The sequence below is a fragment of the Vicugna pacos genome, chromosome 33, assembly GCF_048564905.1.
Source record: "Vicugna pacos chromosome 33, VicPac4, whole genome shotgun sequence".
Classification (NCBI taxonomy): domain Eukaryota; kingdom Metazoa; phylum Chordata; class Mammalia; order Artiodactyla; family Camelidae; genus Vicugna; species Vicugna pacos.
Window position 1 is genome coordinate 16690909 of NC_133019.1, and position 20866 is coordinate 16711774.

At 40.1% G+C, this 20866-nt stretch overlaps 3 protein-coding genes across 6 annotated transcripts in view; 2 read left to right on the forward strand and 1 right to left on the reverse strand.

Moving 5' to 3' along the window:
* Positions 1 to 1340: 1340 nt before the first annotated feature.
* On the reverse strand, positions 1341 to 4948 carry CFAP68 (cilia and flagella associated protein 68). Of its 3 annotated transcripts, none has more exons than XM_006217872.4 (4): positions 4769 to 4924; positions 2515 to 2745; positions 1848 to 1914; positions 1341 to 1640 (listed from the first exon to the last, which is right to left on the reverse strand). In XM_006217872.4, the coding sequence occupies exons 1-4, from the start codon at positions 4805 to 4807 to the stop codon at positions 1465 to 1467; spliced, it is 513 nt and encodes a 170-aa protein (XP_006217934.3). In that variant the 5' UTR covers positions 4808 to 4924; the 3' UTR covers positions 1341 to 1464. The 3 variants fall into 3 exon arrangements, with proteins under 3 accessions (XP_006217934.3, XP_072810276.1, XP_031531374.2); XM_072954175.1 differs by lacking the exon at positions 4769 to 4924 and adding an exon at positions 3544 to 3795; XM_031675514.2 differs by lacking the exon at positions 1848 to 1914 and having other exon boundaries at positions 4769 to 4948.
* Positions 4914 to 11291, forward strand: FDXACB1 (ferredoxin-fold anticodon binding domain containing 1). Its single transcript, XM_006217874.4, has 6 exons — positions 4914 to 5027; positions 5094 to 5416; positions 5668 to 5824; positions 6764 to 6967; positions 7714 to 7872; positions 8243 to 11291. The coding sequence occupies exons 2-6, from the start codon at positions 5245 to 5247 to the stop codon at positions 9420 to 9422; spliced, it is 1872 nt and encodes a 623-aa protein (XP_006217936.1). The 5' UTR covers positions 4914 to 5027; positions 5094 to 5244; the 3' UTR covers positions 9423 to 11291.
* A 1531-nt stretch (positions 11292 to 12822) lies between these two features.
* Positions 12823 to 20866, forward strand: part of ALG9 (ALG9 alpha-1,2-mannosyltransferase) — a 79122-nt gene continuing 71078 nt past the window's right edge. The window contains exons 1-4 of one of the 2 annotated variants that reach the window (XM_072954174.1): positions 12823 to 13032; positions 13944 to 14082; positions 15050 to 15184; positions 20365 to 20435. In XM_072954174.1, coding sequence (XP_072810275.1) covers positions 12902 to 13032; positions 13944 to 14082; positions 15050 to 15184; positions 20365 to 20435 — 476 coding nt within the window. In that variant the 5' untranslated portion in view covers positions 12823 to 12901. The remainder of the gene's footprint in view (positions 13033 to 13943; positions 14083 to 15049; positions 15185 to 20364; positions 20436 to 20866) is intronic. The other variant, XM_072954173.1, reaches the window with a different exon arrangement.

The window sequence follows — 20866 nt, forward strand, 5'->3', positions numbered from 1 at the left end:
ATGAGAGGAAATGTGGGAAATGAGGCAAGAGTTAGAAAGGGTTTCTGCTAAGGAGTTCGGAATTTATTTTGAAGGCTATAGAAGCCAGTGAAAGGTTTTAACCAAATAAGTAGCATGATCAACTCTGCATTTTTAGACTCAGTCTGGGAACAATACAGTGATTGGTAAGTAGGGACCAAAATGGAAAACAGAGACACCAACCAAAAGGGTATTGCAGGAGACTGGGTAAGAAATAATGGGAAAGTGGAATACAGCAAAAATAACAGAGATGCACAAAAGAGGGGCATAATCAAGACACAACCTGGAGATAGAATTTATAGGGCTTGGTATCGGTTTGAATGGGGAGGATGAGAAAGGGGGATTCAAAATAATTCCTTCGTTTCTGTTTTTGACAATCGTGTGAACTTATTATATAATACACAATACTAAAAATAAGAAAGAGTGGTTAAGATACATTAAAAAAAAGTTCACCAAGATATGAAATACATAAGAAGAAAAAAATTTGAGACAGAAGATTATGAATTCAATTGTAGGTATCAGGAAATTGAATCAGAATATAAAGATCATATATGAAAAATGCACAGCTAACGTCATACTCAATGGTAAGACTGAAAGCCTTTCCTCTAAGACTAGGATCAAGACAAGGATGTCCACTTTTACCACTTATAGTCAATATATTATTGCAAGTTCTAGCTAGAGCAATTAGACAAGAAAAAAAAAGTATCCAAATTGGAATGGAAAAAGTAAAACTATATTTACAAAAGACATACTACATGTAGAAAAGCCTAGAGATTTCACCAAAAAAAAAATCATTAGAACTAACAAGTTCAGCAACACTGCAGGATATAAAACCAACTGCAAAAATCAGTTGCATTTATATACACTAACAATGAACAATCCAGAAAGGGAATTAAGAAAACAATTCCATTCATGGTAGCATCAAAACATATAAAATACATAGGAATTAACTTAACTAAGGAGGCAAAAACACTTGTACACTAAAAACTATAAGGCATTGCTAAAATAAATTAAAGAAGACACAAATGGATTAGAAAACAATATTGTTAAGATACCAGTATTGCTAAAGTGATCTACTGATTCAATGGAATTCTTATGAATATCCCAGTGATGCTTTTTGCAGAAATAGAAAAATCCATGCTCAATATAGACCTAACAGTAGATATAATTAACTTAAATTTGACATTTAAATCTTGGTTTGAAAAAACAGATATATGAAAAATAATATATATATATATATATAAACTGAATCACTATGCTGTACACCAGCCACAACACTGTAAATCAACTATACTTCGATTTAAAAAGTGGGGGATAGAAAATATTTTTTGTGCTTTATTTATTCAGAGAGTAAAACTGCGCTACAGTCGGCTAAATTCTTAGTTGTTCTTAGAATGTGCTCCTTCCTATAATCTACACTGGAAAAATGAAACTTCGTATTCTTTCTTAGAATCCTGGACCCTGAAATTGACATTTATGAGGATGACACACACACACAGAGCGATGCTCGACTTGAGGTTTTGAATAGCTCCTCGTGTAAGTTGACTTCTCTGTGCATTTGTACGGAGGGGGATCCAGCTCAGGTTGATGTCCTGGAAACCAGTGAGGCTCTCGCTTAAATCCTGAGGCAAGAGAAAAGAGGAGTCTTAGTAAGCAATCTCACTCTTACTTCTCAGGGAAACAGACAGTGGCTGTCAAAATTGAGAAATCATTCACTCATTCATTTACTTATTCACTGATTTAATTCATTCTTATTTGAGTTCCTTCTATGTTCCAAGCACTGAGTTAGATCCTGAAAATAAAAGAAGTAAAAAGAATCATCCACCTACTATGGGCTGAAAGTGGCATTTGGCTGTTGTAGCTTGTGTCATATGTAGTTTCAAAGTAGTGTCCAAACTGGAAAGAAAAAGTAATAGGTTGAAAACACAGGAGTCTATAACCAATATTGGTAAATAAAGGGCACAATGACATGAATCCTAATAGGCTCTGTCACGTTTTAGATGGCTGAGAGGTCTATGTGTCGCCAGTCAATATCCTACTAACTTTCATATCCTTTGTTTGTTTGTCTATTTAGGAGATTTAAGGGCACGATGCAGATAAATGACAAGTCTAGATAGACAGAGACCAGAGGAAAAGCTAGCCTGAGTCAGAAGACATTTTATATATATATTTCTGTACATGAATGAGGTCCAAGAGAAGCAAGAGAAAAAGCCTGCTACCCATTTATTATTACCTTACAATAATAAAATATTCAACTTGATAGTAAAGTGGGAGAGGGGTTCCAGCTGAGGACTGCTGCCCTCCCCTAACCACTTCACTGAAGAGAAGCCTGAGAGACCTCACATTGGAAGTTATCGGATTCCTGCCTCTCAAATGGCCACTGATATATATATATATACACATATACATACATACATATTATATATATATATTATATATATATATATATTTTTTTTTTACTAACAGAAGGAAACAAAGATGAGGAAGTTCAATTACCTGGGAAGGCAAGGGTTTGGGCTGCACAATATTCCTCAGATCATATCTTTCCTGGTTCCAGTTGCCCATCAGGGTACGGTTTGAATAGGCATCCTCATTAGTGGTACATCTCCACCCATACTGGAAAAACTTGGACATATCATTCCAATCTGTCCACACTTCAGCATGGCCATCTGCATTAATGAGGCTGCCACAGTGTGGGTTTGTAAGGAAGCAGGCGAGGAACTGCCTCTGGGAAAAGGTGAGAACAGAAAACATTGTGGCACAAATCAGAGAGCAGAAAAGGCACCCCTTACTCACCCTTAGCCAAGCAGAACATAAGTGCACCTTCTAAGGATCTAGGCTTTCCTCATAATTTAATTGTCGTGATTCTGTTTCTTTCTCTCCAAGTCCATGAATCCTTTGACCAACCTTTTCAATCAGCAGTAGCAGATGACTATATAGATTAAATGCTCCCCCCATCTCAAAAAGAGAGGAGAACTTCAGTACCCCCAATACTATATGGAGAACTAGATAAATATTCTGGTAATTTTGAGATGTAGGAATTTAAGGACTAAGAGTATTGCTATAGTCAACAGGGAGAAGTGAGAGCTGGATAATTAGATAATACAATAAATGATCAATAAATGATAATTTCCTTCCTTCTGGGCCCAGCTCAAATGCCTCTTCTCAGGATGTGGTATTTCCTTTTCATGATGCCTTCCCTCAAGTTAACTTCTCTCTCACATGTCTCACACAGAACTTTATGTTCATATCTTTCTATATTTATAACTTTATACCATATGTTAGAGTTCTTCAAATACGTGTCAAATCTCTTATGCTGAACCATGCAATCCTTGAGGACAGGATCTGTGTCTTATTTGTTACCACATTCTCTCCTTCTGCTTCCCCTCCCAAACAATAGTACTTTGCACAGACAAGATGATCAATGTCTGAATTTCAGTTTTTTGTAAAGAATCAAAAGCCTAACAATTTTTATTTTGGTCTAAAAGATGAGTCTGGTCCCTTGGCTTAGGAGCAAGACAATACCTTTCCTGAAGATGAGTTATTTGAAACTGAGGAGCTTGTGTTGTATGAAGATTTTGTAGTAGAGTGACAGAAGACCTTACTCTGTCGTTCCATGTTCTTTAATGGAAGAGATGTCACCAAACCTGGCCCTCCCAGTTCTCCAAGCAAAGAAAGAGTATAAATTATCCAGATCACCAGGTGGCCATGATTTGGGAGTCACCACCCACCCACCTTTCCACAGGTAGAGACAAAGCCAATACTGTAGGTTTAAAGGTAACTGCTCTCACACCATGTGCCTTTGTGAAGATACATACATGCACTGATGTCAACAAACAGCATGATGACTAAAGAGCAGCTGGTCCCACAACGTTCAGCAAGCTGTACTCAGACTGCAGACCAAGATGACACTGTCCCTGGGCCTGTAAGGACAGATATCACTACCCACTCAGTTGTCCAAGTCTGAAACCTGGGGCTTATCTTGACTCTGCTTTCTCTTTCAGTTGCTTACATCCATTCAATCTGTAGGTCTTGGTGAGTTTTGAATCAGTCCACTACCCTCCATCTCCACCGACAAGTTCCAATTCAGATCACTATTAGCCCCAGTCTCCAACCTGCAGTAGCCTCCTATTTGACCGCCTTGCCACCAGCCTTGTTCTTGTCTTATCCTTTCTCCATAGGAAAGTAGAATTTTTGAAAATGAAAATCTGGTTGTGTCACCTTCCTATTTAAAATCTTTCAGTGGCTGGCCACTGTTTCCAGGATAAGATTCAGGCTGTTAAAATGGCTTACAATCCCTGTATGACTTGCTTAACTTCTCAGTCTCATTTGTTATCCACTCTTCCCTCAACTACATTCAGTCAGACTCACTATTCTGTTTCTGCATCATGCTTTTGCATATATTGTTCCTTCTGCCTCTTCACTCCGGTAATATGATCCCTCCCGCCGCCGCCGCCCCCCCAGCTTTCAACTCAGGTGCACTTCATCCAGGAAAATTTTCCACTTCACCCCTTAACTTGGTAAGGTTCCCCTTCGGTGCACTCCCACAGCATCCTGAACTACTCCACTCAGCGCTGCATCACACCAAATCAGAATCGCCTCATTTGCTGTGTATCCTCCACCAGACTACACGCTCAGTGAAATCATAGGCCACATCTTGTTCCTCCAGATTAATCGCCGTCACATTGGCCTGGCACATAACACACACTCAGTATTTCTGGAATGAACACAAGGTAGGAGACAGGAGCACCTGCAGAAACTCCGAATAGAGACAATGGGTGGCAGCCATTTCGCGTGAAATGAAGGCCGTTACAAAATCCTCTGTGACAGGAACAGGCAGGACACGGCCCAACCTCTCCGGCGCCTTAGCCCGGCCCTGCTTCCTTCGCTTAGAACTCGCCTCACCCCTGGCCTGGCCCTTCGCACTAGTGACTGCTTGTGACCTCATGCAAGTGTGACGAAGTCGAGCCCTCGGGCTCAAAGGCATTTATTTGAACATTCTTGAAAGGGTGAGTTAGTGAGGGGAAGGGGTGGTCGGCGTCTCGCTTTTGCACTCATGGCTACTTTCATCCTAGGATGTCGCTGCTCCGGTTTGTCAAAACCACCGTGCCCTGTGGTGAGTCATCAATGAGCGACGGCGAACAGGGGGGCGGCAAGAGATCGGTGGAGGAAGTGACGTAAAAAAAGAGCGCCTCCGAGAACGCGGGCAGGGAGCACGCTGAGGCCATGGCCCCTCGGCGCCTCCTGTTGGTCGGGGAGGGGAACTTCTCCTTCGCCGCCGCTCTGAGCGAGACCCTGGATCCCAGCACCAGGTTAACCGCCACCTGCCTCCAGCGGCCGGCCGACCTTGCCGGGTCTCGGCTAGTCCAGGAGAACCTGCAGCGCCTGCGCGAGCGAGGTAGCAAGGCCCACCCCCCTGCGAGGGCCCACCCCCCGCGAGGCCCCGCCCCGCTGCCGGCGCCGCCCTAAGTGGGAGGGTGGGCACGTGCGGAATCTGGGAACGTAGGGATTGCTCTTTATCTTCCCACGGACATCTACAGACAACCCGCTGTGTGCCTAGACCGGGGTTGTTTTGCACGATTCAGGTTGGGGAGGGGCTTTCTCACGTTCTAGATCTTACGACAGCCTTTTGTCTCTATTTGGTGTCAGGGACTGAGGTACGTTTTGGTGTGGACTGCACCCAGCTGGCAGATGCTTTTGAACTGCACGACAGAGAATTTGATCGAATTTATTTTAACTTTCCGCACTGTGGACGCAAAGCTGGAGTAGCTAAGAACAGGGAACTGCTTGCCAAGTTTTTCCAGAGGTGAGGAAGGGCGAGCATTCACAAGCAAAATGTTTAAGATGTACATTACATGGTTACTGCCCTCAAACATGTTAGTTTGGGAAATAGGGCATACGTGTGTAAGTTGTAATGATCGATTTAGAGAGAATGTAAAGCTCCAAAGGAACCTGCAATCTAACTGGAAAGGAAGACATTTAACCCTGAATGCTAAATAAAAGTACAAATAATGTACTCTTGGGCCCGCAAAGGGAGGATCTCCTATTTGTGATAATACAAAGTAATGGTAGCCAGTATAGTCTAATGGCTAAGAGCATGGTTTTAGGAGACAAACTGGATTCAATTCCCCACTCACCACTTGATAGTTTTGTGATTTTTGTGATTACATATACTTAATCTTTAACTGCTTTTGCTTCCTCATCCATAAACTGAAGATATTAGCAGTAACTACCTCATAAAATTATTGTGAACTTAAAAGTGCTTTACACTATTATACCAAAACATGTGATATTATTGGAGGTCTCTTTGGCTCATAGTTGTCAGGGAACTTTTCACAGAGGCAATATTTTAAGTTAGTATTTGAAGTATGGATAGAATTTTACTGGGCAGGAGGGGAGTGAAAAGAACAACTTTCTAAATGTGGAAGGACAGCTCAGTCACTGAATCACATGTAGGAACTTTACAGACATTGACTTTTCAATGACATATGGATGAACAAGGCAAATACAAAGCTGGGTAACACTCTGGTCAGTCACTAGTAATCAGTTATGAGTTGAACACTGAATTTAAATTCTTTTTTACTTCCAGCTGCTTTCTTTGCATGTTTAAAGTCTAATAGACCTTTGCAAATCGGTATGATTGGACTTAAATTATTTCACAGCCAAACCGTGTATATAGTGCTAACTCCCGTGGTAATTTCTGTTTGTTTCTGATAAGTGGTCGGTGTTCCCCTCTCCCCATTAGCTGTGCAGATGTTCTTGCAGAGGAAGGAGAAATCCACGTGGCACTGTGTAGAGGACAAGGTGGGACTCCTGCTGATAAGCCCATGAGAGAATGGCACAACAGTTGGCAAGTGGTTGCCATGGCAGCTCTGGGGGGATTCATCTTAAGTGATGTGCATCCCTTCAGCTGTGAGGCTGTGTCAGGGTACAAGTGCACTGGATATAGGTAAATAATAACAGAGACATAAGCCTTTTTCATCTTTCATGTAATCTAATATTCATGAAATCTAAGGCACATGGAATGCATCCAATTTTAACATTTTTGAGAAAAGTCCTGCTCATTTGCACTTTTCTATAGAATCTGCAATTTGTTGCCCAACATGTACAGCTAGATTTTAATTAAAAATATACTTTTTAATATGTAACCATGTTTTGCTATGTCTCATTATTCAGCCTTATTTTATGAAGTATTTGTTTTTAATGCTTTATTATTATGATTATTATGATTATTTTTTACAGTAGGACCTTGTTATCTGCTCTGGGCATAGTAGTTTGTATCAGCCAATCCCAAACTCCCAATTTATCCCTCTCTCCCCCCTTTTCCCCCTGTAACTATAAGTTTGTTTCCTATGTCTATGAATCTCTTTCTGTTTTGTAAATATGTTCATTTGTATCATTTTTTTCAATGCCACATATAAGTGCTATAATATGATATTTGTCTTTGACTTACTTAGTATGATAATCTCTAGGTCCATCCATGTTGCTCAAATGACATTATTTCATTCCTTTTTATGGCTGAGTAGTGTTCCATTTTGATAAACGATAAATGATTTAAAAAAACCTCATAGACAAATTTTTTTCCTTGCCAGTTTCTTTTAAAAAAAAATTTGGCCAATTTCCTGAGTCAGTCTCTAGAAATGCTTGCTTTTTAAAAATAATGACAGATTTCATAATTGGTGTCTATTTCACCAGGAGTCAAGATAAGTCCTTTTATGTAGACGGTGCTTTGAACCATGTCTTCACCCGGAGCTTACCCTTTGAAGGTTTGCAACCAAGAATCTCCAGGATCAAACTGGGTGGCCAGTGGTTTTCTTTTCTAGAACCAGAAGTACTTGTAGGAAAACTGAACAGGTAACCTGATTTTACCAGAAGTCACTTCTATCTCTAGCTGTATCCTGATTGGCTTGATAATCAGGCAACCATATTATATATTGAATGCATGCTACATGAATTATTAATGATCTTGTGCTGTGAATACTTGTCAGTCTGGCCTACACAAGCCTCTTTAGAATGAAAAATTGTCATGTTTTTTGGAATATTGTAGGCTATCAGAATCCTGAAACACATGATATCTGTTTTTATGGTAGGTGATTTCTCTGTTTCCTTTATGGATCAACTTAAGGATAATTCTTTTCTACACAGCTATTTGTGCTTTTGATTTTAGCTACATTATATTTATAATTTGAAGTTAAGAAAGTCATTTTTGTGTGTGTTTAAACAGGGGTTTCCTAGAAGCATCTTCATGTCATCCTGTCAAAACCATAAATGAGAAACTCATTGGTGAATTGGGGAAAGCTTTCCCTCTAAAACGGCTCAAGTGTTCCTCCCCTTTGCTGCTACAGGGAGGCACCAGTGTTCTTACTTCCTGCAACTATGACATCCTATCAGCTGCCTTTTGGATTAGTCTCTGTGAAGATAACTCAAATGCTGAGTCCCTGACTGGTGGCACAACACAAGACATGGAGGACTTTCTAGTGTCATTTTCAGAACTTAGCCTTCCCAAGAGCCTTACAGACAGTAGGGAAGAAGCTCACAATGGAATCTCTGGCCAAGCCAAGGTCTGCCTTAGACCTTCTCTTCTAGTTCACGTTCAGACTGTAATCCAAGCACCAGACTTCCTCCCAGGCTCTGTGCACGTCCTTAGTGGACCTGTCTTTCGGAAGTGCTGCATCTCGCCCTTCACAATGCCAGCATTTCATGAGACTTTATTTATCCTTGGGTTTAATAAAAATCTGAAGGATGGCTGTCTTCGGTCACTACTGGACCACTTGAAGTGCATTCTAGATAGCCTTCTGACCCAGACGTTGCTGGAGGGCTCTCAGCTGAGCAGTTCAGTAGAATTCGTCTTTCAACCAAATAGGAAAGATTATGTGATTAATGTGAAGTTTCATAGTTTTGGCCCAGATTGTGTCAAGGATCTGACTGTTGGGTCTGTCACTACATCTGCTACAAGCGCTATACACAAAGACCAGTGTTTTGTGTGTGTGTCTGTGAACTTGGACCTGTTGGCCATGCTTGTCTGGGGTATCTCTGATTGGAGGATGTTATGGACCTTTGATACCCGTTTCCTGAAGAATTTTGTCCCTGGGAAAATAGAACCCTTTAAAAGCTATTCCCTACATCCTCCACACTATGTACACGATATTAGTTTTTGGATAGATGAAAAGAAAAGATTTGATGAAGTAGAGTTTCACACTGTGGCCCGAGCAGTGTCCCAGGACACTGTCATATCCATACGATTCCTTAGCCGTTTTCAGCATCCAAAGACTGAACAGGTCAGCCTCTGCTATCGATTGACTTACCAGACGTGTGACAAGGCCCTCACCCAGCAGCAGGTAGCCTCAATGCAGTCCCAGCTTAGGAAGGAGATTCAACGACGGCTACATTTGACACCTCGGTAGTTTAGCAAATTCACCTCTACAGAGTAATCCTCGTGAGTGTGGGTATGGATGAAAAAGACCAATTTGTAACCGGTGGTCCTTTCAGGACAGTTTTGGTTTTTTGTTTTTTTTTTTTGGTAAGATCTTTTGCTTTGTGACTATAGCTACTGTTGGTCGACTAAAGATACCTGTGACTCCATCACTTAAACTTATAGATTATAATGCAGTTGGTGACCTTTGGAGTTGTGCAATATTTTGATCCCAAATAATGACTACAAAAAAACCCAAAATGGTATCTTATACACGAGATACTCTAATGCTGAAGAGATAGTACATCTTGAATGTCTCATCAAATATATTTATAAATATATTTTCCACATTGTCAGTTTCTCTTCCCTCAACTCTATCATGTCATTTCACTAAATCAATTGAGAGTGGTTTTTAGAGTCAGACAGACCAGCATTTAGCTTGGGTAAGTTGCAAGTGCCCCATATTATTACTGATATCATTATCAACATCATGTTTATTCCATGGTTGACTGCTGTTCAAGTCGTGGAATTAATAAGTGTCAGATTCAGAGTTCATCCTTAGGTCTGTCTGACTCTAAAGCCCATTTTTTTTTCTGCCACTTTCTATTACCTTACTTCTTCCTTAGTTTTCTTCAACAGTAATCTCTCAACTGTGAGTAACTCTAAACTTTGCCCCCCTAGATTTTGGGGCTTTCTGTTGTAAGCATCTCTACGGGATACTGGGAGATTGGCTTAATCCAGGACATTGAAGAATGGGGTGCTCTAAGGTGAATGAATAAATGTTCGTGTTAATTAAGAGTTAGGCTCCACCAATTGTAAACTCTATGAAGGAAGTAACTGACTTATTTATTCTTACATTTGGAGAAGAGCATGTGGAAAGGCAAAATGGAAGCAAAGAAACAAAGTAGGAAGTTACTATAATAATGCAAACAAGAGATAATGGCGACCTGGACCATTATCTGGTGAATCTATAGCAGAGGCTGACCTGTTCAGTCTTTGGGGTAGGTAATAATTAAGAGGATTTGCTGATCAATTAAACATATGTGCATTCTGAATGGTGTGGAGCTAGAGAGAGAAGAATCAAGAAGAATCCCAAGGTTTTTGACCCAAGCAACTGGGAGAATAGAAGTGTCTTTAACTGGAATAGGAAAACTGGTATAAGAGTTAGTTTGTGGAATGAAGAACAAGGGATTTCTTATGGACACCTTTATTACTTAGCTCTCCACATAGACTCTAACTCACTGAGGGCAGGTAATGTGATTTAAGCCTTCTTCCACCCCCAATAGTGCCTGGTACATATGGAACTGAGCAGGACCCAGTGAGGGCTTCCTGGGGATAGACTCCCACCGCCCATGTCCCCCACCTGTTGTTTGTGGAAAAGCTCTAGCCTCCTAGGCCTTCCCTGAGTTCCAAAGAGCAAATTTAATCTGAGAAGTGAGAAAATGCAGAGACAAAGGAAAACAGTCAAACAAAACAAAATAATAATAGTTTAACCATAGAACAAAATCAAGGACCTTTAGTTGCCCCTCAAGGGCTATAGATAATATTCTGAGCCATATCCTTGAGTTGTTTTATAGATACTAAACCCCCCACCAGGTAGAAGAAGTCTACTGCGTGCTGACCACCAGCACGTGTAGACCCCAGATTGGTTGGAACCAGATGGTAGATGGTGCTGACTCCCAAAATATCACCCATTTACCTCACCACCAACCAGTCAGAAGGATGTCTATGAGCTGACCATGCATCCCTCAAACCTTTCCTCTACCTTGCCTTTAAAAAGGCTTCCCTGAAAGACTTTGGGGAGTTCAGGTCTTCTGAGCATAGAGCTGTCTGTTCTCCTTACAATAAACGCTGTACTTTCCTTCACCACAACCTGGTGTCAGTAGATTGGCTTTGCTGGGCACAGATGAGCAGACCCAAGTTTGGTTTGGCAACACTTGGATGGTGTCAGTAGATTGGCTTTGCTGGGCACAGATGAGCAGACCCAAGTTTGGTTTGGCAACACTTGGATGAGGTAGCACTTGAGCTGGATCTTAAAACAAGGGCTGGGATGTGATGGGAAGATTGTTGACAAGGAGGGCACACATGAGCAGAGGTATAGATAAGGGAGCATTTGGGGTACTTTACAGGCTAGTTAGTTGAAATGTGAAATGTATATAGCAAAGTGGTGGGAGATGAGATTAGAAAAGTAGGTTGGGGCCGTACTTAGTTCATAAAAGCCTGAATGCTAGAATAAGAAGTATTATTTTGCAGGCAATAGGGAAAATCTGGTGATTTTTGATTAAGGAGATGACACAGTAATGTTTTTGAAAATTAATTGGACAGTGTTGCCCAGAATCCATTTGAGATGGGAGATCCCTGTACGGATGCAACTGTAGTGGTCCTGGGTAGAGTCAGGGAGGGGCCTGCAGTAGACTGAAATGAAAAGGAGATGGATGTATGAGATACAGCTAGGCTGGGATGTCTGAACTTGGTCACTAGTAATTTCCTATGGGAATTGAGCAAATTGATCAATCTGCATTTTCAATACTTGGGAATTTTTAGTAGGAAATCATAACCTAGGACCCTGTCAAGGTTGGTGCTCCTTCTATAACCTTGTTTTAGTTAGTGTTACAGAGCTCCCTAGGGTGGGATAGAGTTCTGTGATTGAGGGAGTAGGTAGAGTGTCAGAAACAGATGAACGACCCCTGGGAGTCACAGGCTTGTAATCTGATACAGTTGCCTGTATAAAAATGCCTGTATGAAATCAGGAGCTTTCTCCTGATCTCGTGGTTGGTAAAGCATGGGCTTTGTAGTAAGACCTGGGTTGGAATATGGCTTCTCCACTTTCTAGCCATTCAACTTTGGGCCTCAGTTTCCTTCCCGATAAAACAAGGTTGTTGTAAGAATTAAATTTTAAAAGGATAAAATACATAAAATGCTTACCATAATACTATAGTAGGAATGGCAGTGACTGGTGCCTGGTTGAATTTGCCGTGCAGAATTTGATGTTCAAGCTCAAGTTTCTTCTTCTCATTTTGTATTCTGCCATTATGGCTTTGTCTCTCTGAAGCAGGCTGTCCCTGTCACTCACCAAAATACAGAGGACAAGGTGTCAGTGACCTTTAAAGAACTTTCTCTTTGTGCTCTCTTTTAAACCGGGGAGTTGAAGGAGGGTTTTGGTGGGAAAGTGGAGAACGCTGAGAAGTGAAGGAAGAGAGAGTTGGAGGGAGGGAGGGATGCCCAGAGTTACAAGTGTGTGGAAGGGGTGGCTATGACGGTAAAAACCAAGTCTCCGGTCGCATTTCTTTTCTACACGGAAACGGGAGTTTGCTGCAATCGGCCCGGGAAAACTATCGTTTGGGTTTTTTTTTTTCTGCGCATGTCGAGGTCTTTTGTCCCTCGGCGGACGCCGTTTGCCAGCCTAGGCTATGTCTCCGCGCTCGTCGCCTCCGTAGGGTGCCGGGTTCTACCTTGCTTCCCAGGCTCGCCATGGCGAGCCGAGGGGCCCGGCAGCGCCTGAAGGGCAGCGGGGGCAGCGGCGGGGACCCGGCCTCGGCCGCGGACAAGCTGCGGGAGCTGCTGTGCGGCCGAGAGGCGGGCGGCGCGGAGCCCCGGCCCGAGTAGGTGTGCGGGCGCGGCGGGGGCGTGGCCGGGCGGCGGGGGGGCTGCGCCCGGAGGGTCTCGCCCGCCGGGTGCGGGGCTGCGCCGCGCCCGGCCTCCCGGCCGGCCTGCCTAGAGGGCCCGTAGTCTCTTCACCCTGGTCGCTCTGCTCTTCCTGGGCGGGTGGGCGTTCGGTCTTTGCCCGCCTTAGATTCGATTCCCCCGGCTCGGGTCCCGTGTCGCTGGTGAAGCAAGCCTGGAGTGCGGGTCTGTGAGGCTTCCGGCCCAGGCCTAGGGTGAGCTGGCGTCGTGGCTTTGGAGTTGGCAGAGCCGCCGTGGGAGACGTTGGCAAGAGCAAAGAGTGTGCCTCTCCGGCTGTCTCACAGCTTCCTTCATCCCCCACCAAAGTCCCGACCCATTACCCCTTCAGTGTGGGCCCCCGAACCTCCCGCACTAGCCGCCAGCTCTCTCCCGGGGGCTGCAGGTTAGAACTGCATTAGGGAGCTGTCAACAAACGGAATTGGAAGAGGAGATGTACCTCGCACATGTCAGGCCCCTGTGTATTTGAACAGATGGCGAAATGAATAAAGCCATGGAAAGTAACGACCTTGTTAAGAGAGGAAAGAAAAGGCAAACGAGAGCTTTGTCGCTTTCAAATGAGCGAGTGGTTGACTCGGGATAAGCGGAGTGTCAGGGATGCAAAGAACTAAAGTGCATGAGTTAGCTTACACCTTAAAAGTAGGAAGGCGTGATTAAGGTTTTGAAGGTCTTAATTCGTTCCTTATGTATAATACTCGCAACAACTAACAGTTCACTCTTTGAGGTGACTAATTCAAGTACTTTGATGTCTCTTGCCATTGTTGTCATTTCTGTCTAGTTTTAGTCCTAGTTAGCAAGTCCTTCCTGACACTTTTTTTCTTCTTCTGAGCAGGTTATCTGGGAACAAAGCAGGACAAGTCTGGGCACCTGAAGGTTCTACTGCTTTCAAGTGTCTGCTCTCAGCGAGGTTATGTGCTGCTCTCCTGAGCAACATCTCTGACTGTGATGAAACATTCAACTACTGGGAACCAGTGGGTTATTTCTTTAGTTTTCTTTTTCTCTTGTTTTGTTCTTGATTTCACTGCTTGGGACTTTGTTATTAATCAAGATACAATTAATATACAAGTGTGACTACTAGTAAAATAACTATTTTCACTTTCACATTCTAAGCTGATGATTTACCTACTATTGAAGGGTATAGGAATCTGGCTGTTTTACGAAAAGGTGTAATTTGTAATTTTCTTCAAAATTTTTAAAAATAGAAATAATACATTGAGGTAGTTTTAAAATATTAAGTGTAAAGGAAGAGCAGTAGCTCCCTGTTCCATTTCTCATGTCCAAATCCCTGGCCCCAGCGCAACCACTTTATTTAAACTTTTAAAGTTTTTTTTTGTTCTGATGTTTATTGAGATAAACAATGTTACTAAGTACTGTGCTTGTACTGCAAAATATTGGGGGGGGAGGCAATTAGATTTATTTATATTTATTTATTTATTAATAGAGATACTGGGGATTGAACCCAGGACCTTGTGCGTGCTAAGCATGCACTCTACCACTGAGCTATACCCTCCCTGCATACTGATATTTCTTGACTTAGAAATTTATAAGTCTGTTGAACTTCCTATTACAGAAAATTCAGAGGTGAAATTTTCTAATTTTTTTCTGAGCATAAAAAAATAAATAATGCTTAATGTAGGTAGTTTAAGGAAAATCTAAGATTTAGTGTTTTGGCTAATGAGTATGAAAAAAAAAATGGAGGGTAAAATTCAAGCTTTCAGTGTTGACCAAACAGTAATCTTGTAGGTTTTATAATGTCTTAATGTTTTCAGTATTGCATCATTTTGATTCTTATCCAATAGTTGCAAATCTTGTTGTGAATTTCAGCATTTTTGTGTACCTTTGTCTCACTAATATTTTTGCTTAGAAACTTCACCTGCATCCTCTTAACAAGGATTTTTGGCCAATATAACCCTGAATCCATCCGTTTTGTACTTTCAGACACACTACCTCATCTATGGGAAGGGATTTCAGACTTGGGAATATTCCCCAGCCTATGCCATTCGCTCCTATGCTTACCTATTGCTTCATGCCTGGCCAGCTGCATTTCATGCAAGAATTTTACAAACTAATAAGGTAAGGACAGGCCAACCTGGAAGCAGTCACAATTGATCAAGAGACGGGTGAGTCTCTGGAACAGTTTTGTGAAAAGGACAAAATAGATTGGTAGTTCAGAGGGGACTTTTTTGGAAGAAGAATTTTTTTTTAATGAGTTTTAAAGATTTATTATGTATTTATTTTAAAATTGAAGTATAGTTGATGTACAATGTCATATGTTACAAGTATACAATATAGTGATTCACAATTTTTAAAGGTTATACTCCATTATAGCTATTACAAAATATTGGCTATATTCTCTATGTTGTATAATACGTCCTTGTAGCTTATTTTATACCTGATAGTTTATACCTCTTAATCTTTCACCTCCATCTTGACCCTCCCCTCTCCCCACTGATAACCACTAGTTTCTTCTCTACATTGAAAAACAATCTTTTATTCATTCATTATTCCACAAGTATTAAAGGAGCAACTTCTATTTGGTAGATGCTTTGTGTTGTGGATATAACAATGACCAAATCTCTGCCCTCATGGAATTTATAGTCTAATGAGGATGATGAACATTGAACAAGTAATTATAAATGCAGTGGGTCTTGGAGGAAATTTGACTATGATGTGTTTTAGCATGGATTTTTTGGGTTTGTCCTGTTTGGAGTTTATTCAGCTTCTTGAACTTTTAGGTTTATATCTTTTTCCAAATTTGGGAAGATCTAAGCTTTTTTTTTTAGTACTTTTTCAGTCCTGCCCTGTTTCTCCTCTCCTGAGATTCTAATGAAATGAATGTTAGCTCTTTTATTATAGCTCCTGAGGGTCTCTTTATTTCTCTCTTCCAGTCTATTTTCTCTGTGTTCAGATTGAGCAAATTCTAATCTGTCTTCTAGTTCACTGATTCTTTCTTCTGTCTCCTCCATTCTAGAACTGAGCCTATCCACTGAGCTTTAATTTTGGTTGTTGTATTTTTTCAGTCCAAAAATTTCCATTTGGTTTTTCTTTATATCTTCTGTTTCTTTACCTAGACTTTCTATTTCATTTGTTTCAAGCATGTTCTTGATTGCTTATTAAAGTTTATTAAACTTATTATTAAACTTATTAAAGTTTTTATAATGGCTTCTTCAAAACTTTGTAAGATAATTCTAATATCTCATCTTGTTTTTGGTATCTGTTGATTGACTTTTTCCTTCAGCTTGAGATCTTTCTGGTTGACAAGTCATTATCAGTTGAAACTTGGACATTTTGGGTATTACCTTATGAGATTCTGGATCTTATTCAGGGGCCCAGCGTGCTGTCTACACCATTCTGCTTCCCTTATTTAAGCTTCTCTTTTAGCTGGCTTCTTTTGATACTACTCAAGCAGAAAAAGGAGAGGATTCTCCACCTGATTACTGCCAATAGGACTAGAAGTCCAGGTTACCCATTAGGCCACCACTGATATCACACTAGTGGGCAGGGTTGAGGTACCTCATTACTGCTATGTTTGGGGGAAGCAGAACTCCAGGCTCCCCAAGTGGTCTCAGCTGACACATTGGTGTGAGAGGGAGCTTGTTATCACTGGCTCAGAGTCCTTGCCTTCTACTGGACCTCTGATGGCATGGATGGGAGTGGAGCTATGTATTTTTTCTGGGGTGCTTGGCTGGAGTAGAGTGGTTATTGTCTAAAGTTTTTTGTCTAGCTAGGCTACCCCTTTCTTGGTCTTCTTGCCAGATAGAGCTGATTTTAGTTGGTGTTTTTTTGACTGTGCCCATTGGCATTTCTAGCCACCAACTTCTTTAGCTCCAAGTCTGGAATATAGAAGTTGAAAGGAAAATCCAGGGAACTTGCCGCCATGTTGTTCCTCAGGGCCCAGAGTCCCTAGCCGATAGATTTGATGTTGGAAGAGAGAATGAATAGTGGATTGGATTAAATTAGACTGAGAGATAGGAAGAGGCCAGCTACAACACCTTGTAGGCTTTAAGCAGTTAGACTTTGTTTTCAAAGTGCATTGTGAAGCCACCAAGTTTTTAGACAGAGGAGAGACATAATTGTACTTGCATTTTAGAATAATCAGAAAGGTAACACCTGTAGAAAGTGATGGAACTCTGTCACTCCCTTCCCTAACTAGTATCTCATTTCTGACTTTTTTGAAACTTACTTATCAGAGGAAAGATATACAGGATGAGGAACTTAGTAGAGAAATAATATTCAGTGCTTAAGGTTTTCATTTCCACTTGGATATCCACTGTCACTTCAAATTTGGCATATTCAACACAGAATTTTTCCTCTTAACATCAGTGATACAAACAGCAGGTAAAACAGGAATGAAAATTTCCCTTCTCTTGTTCTTCCTGTCTTCTCCCTTTTAGTTTCTGCCAGTGGGAGCCATGTGGCAAGGGGGAATTGTAGGTGGTAGAGTCGCAGCATCGTAATGCTGAGTAGAGGAGGGTGGGTTTCTGCTGAGAGTCAATATGGTAATAATTGGCACCCCTTGTGATGGTTACCTTTCCAACTTCTTGCTCCCCTAAACGAGAACAGCTTTGTTTTGTCTCCCTATGGATTGGAGTGTGAATTCCTCTGAACTGTACTCTCAGGAGTGGGATCCACGGGCTACTTAATTTCATGGAGCACTGCCAGATCGCTCTCCAGAATGGCTATTCAACTTTATACTCCCTGCAACAGTATTTGAGGTTTCAGCTTCCTAACATCTCCTGAGCACTCGATATTTCTGACTTTCTCACGTTTGCTCTTTTCACGTAGGTGAGATGCTTTCTCATTTTAATTGCATTTCTCTGACTGCTAGTAAGGTAGAGCATTTCTTTGTATATTTATTCGTCATTCAGTTTTCCTTTTCTGTGAATTTCCTTTTATTATTATTTATTATTATCATTATATATATATATTTTTTTAATGAAGGTACTGGGAATTGAACCCAGGACCTTGTGCATGCTAAGCATGTGCTCTACTGCTGAGCTATACCCTCCCCCCTGAATTTCCTCTTTATATCCTTTGCCTGTTTTTCAGTTGGGTTTTCTGGTTTTCTCTTCTGATTTGGAGAAATTCTCAATAGTAACCCCTTGTAAGTTTTAGATACTGGAAATCCTTTCTCTAAGGCTGTCACTTCTCTGTTACCTTTGTCTGTGGTTCTTTGTTGAACAGAAATCCTTAATTTTGATAGAGTCAAACCAATTAGTTTTTCACTTATGATTGGTGAGTTTTGTGTCTTGTTAAATCTTTCCCCACAGGTCACAAAGATATTCTTATGTGTTTTTTTTCTATTAACTTTATAATTTTATCTTTTACATATAAGGCTTTAATTCATTTGAATTTTATTTTTTATAAATTGTAGAAAGATTCAGCTTTATTTTTTGCTATATGGTGGACTGGATTTTCCAGACTACCAGTTAAATAATTCAGCCTTTTCTTTCTGATTTGTAATACCATTTCTGTCATACATCTCATTCCCATATATATGTTTCTGGCCTTTTTAGTCTATGTCATTGGTCAGTTTGCCAGTGAGCATCATATTGTTTTTATTACAGCTTCATAATGTGTGTTACTATTTGGCTGATGAATTTCTCACTTTATCTATTTTAAAATTTGTATTTGGAAAATCATTTTAGAATGAGTTTGCCCCTCTCCCAAATTCTGGTAGGTTTTGATTGGAGTTGCATTGACTACATATTAATATGAGAATCAGTATTTTTACAGGGTTAAGTCGTTCCATCCTTAAAATGATATATTTATCCATTTAGTCAGGTTTTCCATGTCTTTTAATAAAATTTAAGGGATGTAGCCATTTCAGGCTTATCTAATCTTTGATAGGTTAATGCTTAGATTTTTTTTACACGTTCTGTTACTGTTATGAATGGTGTCTTATCTTCTGTAACTTTTTAGGAGGTTATTGTGGAAATAGAGGAACACAGTTGAGTTTTGCTTTTTGATCTTAATCTAAATCTCACTAAATTTCCTTACGTGTCAATGGTTTGTCAGATGAATCTCTTGGATTCTCTTTCATCTGTGTATATAGAGTTTCATTTCTTCTGTTCTGTTCCTTACACTTCATTTCTTTTTTTGTGTCTTTTTGCACTGACCAGACATCCAGTTACTATGTTGGATATTAGTTGTCATGAGGACATCACTGTTCTGCTACAATTGTCCCAGTACAAGTCTTATATTAACTTATGTTGATTTTTAACTTTCTAAATGTGTTCTTGTATTCTCCCCAACCAGATGAGGAGTCCTTAAATGCAGACACTTTGAACTCAAGTTATCTCTATTCTTAGTAACATCTAGTAGAGTGCTCCATGCATAGTAGATTTTCAGTGCCTTTTTATTGAATTAATGAATGAATCTGGGCATTTGCTGATCACTTGATTGAATTCTTTTTGGAATTTTTTGGTTATGTGATGAAAATGGAAAATATTTTTAAGTTATATGCAATAAAATTAATCACAGAATATATTTAAATAATGCTTGTATTCTGAGGTATTCAGTGCTCCTAAACATACCAGTATACTGAAGTATAAAACTATTCTATACAATTCCTATTATTTTGTTATTTTTAGTTTTAAAATTCATGTTCTTAAGTATGAAATTAATAAAACCACATCACAGATATTTGGAAGATAGGAGCAAATTATGCACCTAAGTCCCGCTAGTCTGATATAAGCCACTTTTACCATTTTATTTCTTTTCAGTCTTTTCTTATACTTCTCATTTCCATAGCGGTGACTCCAATGTGTAAATAACATTATATCATGCATTTTCATTTCATATTTTGTAATAATAATTTTTAATAATTATAGCCAGTTATTGTAATTGTCTAAGGAATCCTTATTGAATGAATGAGCTTTATATCATAAGAATTTTTCCACTGTCTTTGTAACCATAAATTTTAATATCTCTATCATAGTCTGTGAAATAGATACAGCATAATTTAACCATTTCCCTGTAATTGAACATTTTGTAGTTTTAAAAATAGTTTTTACTAAATTTGTAGTGCTGCAGTTAACATTTTTATCAATAGAATGTCTGGCCTGGAATCAAAGAAGTACATATACTGAATTTAGGAATATGAAAATTTGCATGGTTCTTAATACATACTGCTTTTCAAAAGGATTATACCAGTTTACAGTTATTGATAACAAATGAGAGTGGTTTAATCTTTGAGAGTTTTTCTAACGTGTGTCTGTGACTTCAGTTTTCTTGTTCTGGGTTTCTTTCAGATTCTTGTCTTTTACTTTTTACGATGTCTGCTGGCTTTTGTGAGCTGCATATGTGAACTGTACTTTTACAAGTGAGTATGAAAGCTCTGCGTCTAAAAGTGCAAGGAGGAAGCCCCATGAAGCATAGATTATAGCAGGATGCTCCGTGCATAGTAGGTTTTCAGCACCTTTTTATTGAATTAATGAGTGAATCTTCATAAGGAGTGTTTAGAAATAGAGAACACTTTCCTTCTAGCTCCTAATATTATATCTAAAGTGCGGTTTTTTGTTTGAAACAGACCAGTGGAAGGGACTACTTCTAATTATCTTTCTTTCCTGAGATAATACATACTGTATCTGCATATTATTGATTTTAATTCTGTTAATATATGTCTTACTGGCCTTTTATGTGGTAGGATTTGGCAGATCCCCTTCTTTTTAATACTAAGAGATAGGGTCTTGATTTACCTCTTCCCCCTTGGAGCTTAGCTGACAGGAAATTATTCCCAGTGTGGGACTCACT